A 4,489-nucleotide genomic window follows, 5' to 3' on the forward strand; every position below is an offset into this window, starting at 1 on the left:
AATAGTTTCATTTTTAAAGTGAAAGTATTTGACATGAGTGTTTTTGTTTCACTTTTGACACGTAATACTTAAATAGTGGAGGAGATATTATGTTGCCGTGTGCTCGAACTCTGCAAGAAGTTAATAATTTTTGACTAAAACACAACTGGAACCCTAAGTAAGGCATGTGTAAAATTTGAATGAAATTGGTTGCGTAGTTCTCGAGTTTTAGGGATTCACACACACAGACAGACAGACAGACCGACAGACACACATTCTCATTTTTATATATATAGATAATGGTGGTGCCCCAGCATGGCCACAGCTCATGAGCTGAAACTAGATAAAATGAAAAATGAATACAGCAAGAGTATTTCTTGTGTATCCAGAAAGAACGCCTCATTCTAAACATGTGAGAGACGGACCTCACATACCTCCCTTCCAACGAAGGGAAAGAATTCTGCGTCATCGTGTAAGTTGTATTCTATTTCTTCATTAATTTGCTATTTTGCAGTAGAAATTTTGAGAAAAGAATGCACACCAAACACTTCAAACACAATGAGGGGAAACTAAAGACTGTACTCCATTTCTTCAATAATTTGCTATTTCACAGTAGAAATTTTTAAAAAAGAACACACACAAATAAAGCACTTCAAACCCGATGAGAGGAAAATCCAGAAGCTTATATATTTCAACCAAAAGTAAGGTATTATACATTTTGTAAGGCAGATTATGAAAGAAAAACAGAAATTTTGACACTGTTTAGTGATTTATTAACCAATTTGTACAGAAATAAAAATAAATATTCCATCAAAAACAAAATAATTAATTTGCAATAGAATATAGTAACAATTAAAGAGTTCTGGTTCCAGCAATTTTTACCAAACAACTAAATAATGTCTGTTTACATCACAATAAAGGAGAGCAAAATCAATGCTTGGAAAATTACTAAAAATGTAGTTGGTTGCAGAATAACTAATTTCAAAAAAACTTTCTAAATTGCTGCAGATTACTCGAATAATGAAGACTATTTGGATTCAACAGACAAAAAAGAAAAACCACTTTCAGAAAGAAATTCATTTTATACTTGTAATATTTGTCTATTTTTTTTTTAACATTAAACAATACAAGGGAATTGACTGAAGAAATTAAAAAAATATAAGGACAAAATTAAAACTTAAAAGGAAAGCTTTTATTATATCTTTTTTTAACTTTGAATCCAGATACAAAAATTATGATGACATTTTCCACCCTTTCATGGCATTTGTATGTGGATACATACTCAGTTTAATACAATGTATTTTTCATGCAGGCTTAGATTCATCCTCAAAATTTAATTATATAAAAGTTGAAGAGGACTGTAATGTAATAAAAAAAAAAAAAAATGAACTCAATCACCATTATTTAATACAGGTCTAGATACAAAATCATGTACTATAATTTTCAACGATTAATTTTCCTTTTTTATATTTTTTTCTTCTCTCACATTCTACACACATTACATTTTCCATCAGCCTTTTGTGTTCTACTGTTGAAATTACAGTCTTTCATTTCTTTGAGTAGTTTTCTGCACCAATCAGCATATTGTTTATTTCTGCAAAAGAAAATTTAATAAAATTAAATGTATGTAAAAAGTATACACCACAACAGCAAAGAAATAGATATTGCAATGAAAATGTAATTTGTCCATACACACACTGCTTTGGCTGTAAAGTAGAAGACCAAGGAAAAAGTCGAGCACTACATACCAAGTGTTATCATCATCATCGTTTAACGTCCGCTTTTCATGCTAGCATGGGTTGGACGATTTGACTGAGGACTGGCAAACCAGATGGCTGCACCAGGCTCCAATCTGATCTGGCAGTTTCTACAGCTGGATGCCCTTCCTAATGCCAAGTGTACATAGTATAAAACAATGTTAACAACTTGGCTGAATGGAAAAAGACATTCGTTGTTCCCATGAATCACTACAATTATTGCTTCTACATGAAGATAGGTTTTTACAAAGAGAAATAAATCTAAAGTCAAGAATCCAGTGCTGCATAATAAAACAGATCTACTAAATGTACTGCCATCAACTGTCTCATGTAAGGGTTACTGACAAGTTAGGAGTGAATGACAACAAAAACCTTCAGTTGCTGTTGAGCAAATATGTCTTTAAAAACTTATGAAGTCATGACACCTCAATTAAAATTTGCCAATAAAAGAATCACAAGTAGAATGTTATTTCACTACATCTTTGGTTTACATACAGTATACACAAAAATATGCATTTATGAGATAAAATGGATGATAAAAGCCACAATAAAAACACACCTGGCCCCCAAGAAAAGATTGTGTAGTTGACAAATATAATATACAACATAAAGCTCAAGTAGATCATGAAAAAAATATATCTTCTATTCTGCATCAAAATCAGATTTGCCAAAAGATTATTTCAAACTTTCAATTGTCTTGTGAACAGATTTTCAACATTTGAAAAACAAACTCCAGGATGTTTTAGTCATCAGCCTTTCACTTTTTTCACCAAAAGTCAATGAAAAGATTGTAGCTTGAACATTTTTTGTAGAGATCACAAAATGGTTTCTAAGAAATCAGAGTTAAAGACCACTATATGTCTGTAAATAACTTGCTTAATGTATATAAAAAACAGATTTCAGGATGTCTCTTAAAATACATTTTCTCTTTTTTTTTCCATTCACATATCTTCTTCCCCGTAAATTATAATACAGCATATAACTAGTATAGCAGAAACTTCCATCAAGAGAGTTATCATGGAAAGTAGATGCTAAGGCATATAAGTAACCTAAATATGAAGAGTGATTATTGTTGATTAAAATTACAAGTTTATGAGATTCGGAGATTGTAGAGAAAAACTTTGCAGCACTTCAAAGATTGCAGGAAAGTTTTACTATATAATTACTTGCCATAAAGTAGTAAATTCCAGCAATAACTTTACACAGTTATGGCGTAACCCACTAGTGAATATTTGCTACCTCAATAAACAATATCTCTGTACAGTATATTTTTTATGTAATTATGACTAAGTGAAGATTTTGAAATGACACTAGCATTATATGAACATCAGGGGTAAAAGGGTATTGTAATGCATAAACTGATCATAATAGCAAAATTTGGATTTCAGATCTAAATTCAGTATTACTAAACTATAGGAATCAATACTTATTTCAATAACAAATGTTGCAGTTTGTTGCAAGAGAAATTTATTCTAAAGCTTTCCTCATCTAGGTTTTATCTGTACATTATGTTTTAGATATAGGGATGAGTAAGTTAACAGAAATGGTACACTGAATTGGATACTTAAATATTTTGTGTACTGTTTTCTTTGACCTAATTTGACTTGCACTTCTCCATGTTTTTAAATAAATAAAAACTAAATTTCAATGAAGCTACAAAAGAGCAGACACAGCTATGAGGGTCTTGGTTTGGTCCCAAGGTGCAGCACCCTAGCTGAATGTATTCTACTGCAGCGTCAGGTTAACTAATACCTTGTGAGTGAAATCTAGTTGATATGGAAATTGTGTGAAAGCCTATTGTATGTGTATAAATATACACACATCATCTTCAATTCACAACTGTTTTTGCATGGTGGCATGGGTTGGTCAAGTCATCATGATACAAGACAGTTCTTTTTTTTGTAATTAAACATGTAAAGACTGACATCCCACTTGCATTTTTCCATTTGGACACACTTCATGCCAGATGTTGTGTATGTGTTACTTATGGGTCAAATCAAGTCCTTTCATGTCAAAAACAATTTAGCAATTCAACAAATGAAATAATTATCAGGTTGAAATTAGTAGACTGATATGATCAAATAAGATCAGTAAAAAATAGCAAGATACCCTTCAGTTCAAATTAAATGATCACACTTCATCTGCAGTAAAGATCTTATCTTACTGATAATAGATCACTTTAGTTTTCGTTTTCTTTCAAACTATAAATTACTTTTACTATGAAGAGCATTATTTAATCACTTGGTAAACATTTCAACTGTTAGACATCTGATTTCAGTTATATGAATATATGAAAATGGTAAACTTCCCCAGAATACATTTGTAGGCTAAATGAGATGTGTAGGCAGTCAAAATACAAAGAAATGCATAAATTTTAACCCATTACCTACCAGTGATCTCATATGAGATCACTTAAAAACTACAAATTTTGTAATTATCTGTTAATATTTACACATATCTAACCTTTTTGCTATATCTACTAGGTATATTTCTCTGATATTCAAATGAGGTTTGCTAATTTTTCACCCAATATCTCGCTTATTTCTATTTAAAATGTTATTCTGATCATTCCAGCGTGTTTCTAAGGCTGTTTTATGCTAGAAATCAAAGTTTCATAAAAAAAATTCCAGTTAATAGAATTATGGGAGGTAATGGGTTAATTATTTAGGTATCAGGTGGCCTGTAAAATTTATAACTAAAAGTGAAAAATGATGTTCCTAGTAAGTGGTCAACCTCAGAATATTTCTCTGAAA

General features: G+C 31.0%; 1 protein-coding gene across 2 annotated transcripts in view; it reads right to left on the minus strand.

The window, feature by feature from the left end:
- Nucleotides 1-1,149: 1,149 nt before the first annotated feature.
- LOC106876137 (V-type proton ATPase subunit e 2) overlaps nt 1,150-4,489 on the minus strand; it is a 14,584-nt gene continuing 11,244 nt past the window's right edge. For both annotated transcript variants that reach the window (XM_052972736.1, XM_014924558.2), the window contains one exon: nt 1,150-1,573. In XM_052972736.1, the coding sequence (XP_052828696.1) occupies nt 1,462-1,573 (112 nt within the window). In that variant the 3' untranslated portion in view covers nt 1,150-1,461. The remainder of the gene's footprint in view (nt 1,574-4,489) is intronic.

Source organism: Octopus bimaculoides, chromosome 14 (assembly GCF_001194135.2).
Source record: "Octopus bimaculoides isolate UCB-OBI-ISO-001 chromosome 14, ASM119413v2, whole genome shotgun sequence".
NCBI lineage: Eukaryota > Metazoa > Mollusca > Cephalopoda > Octopoda > Octopodidae > Octopus > Octopus bimaculoides.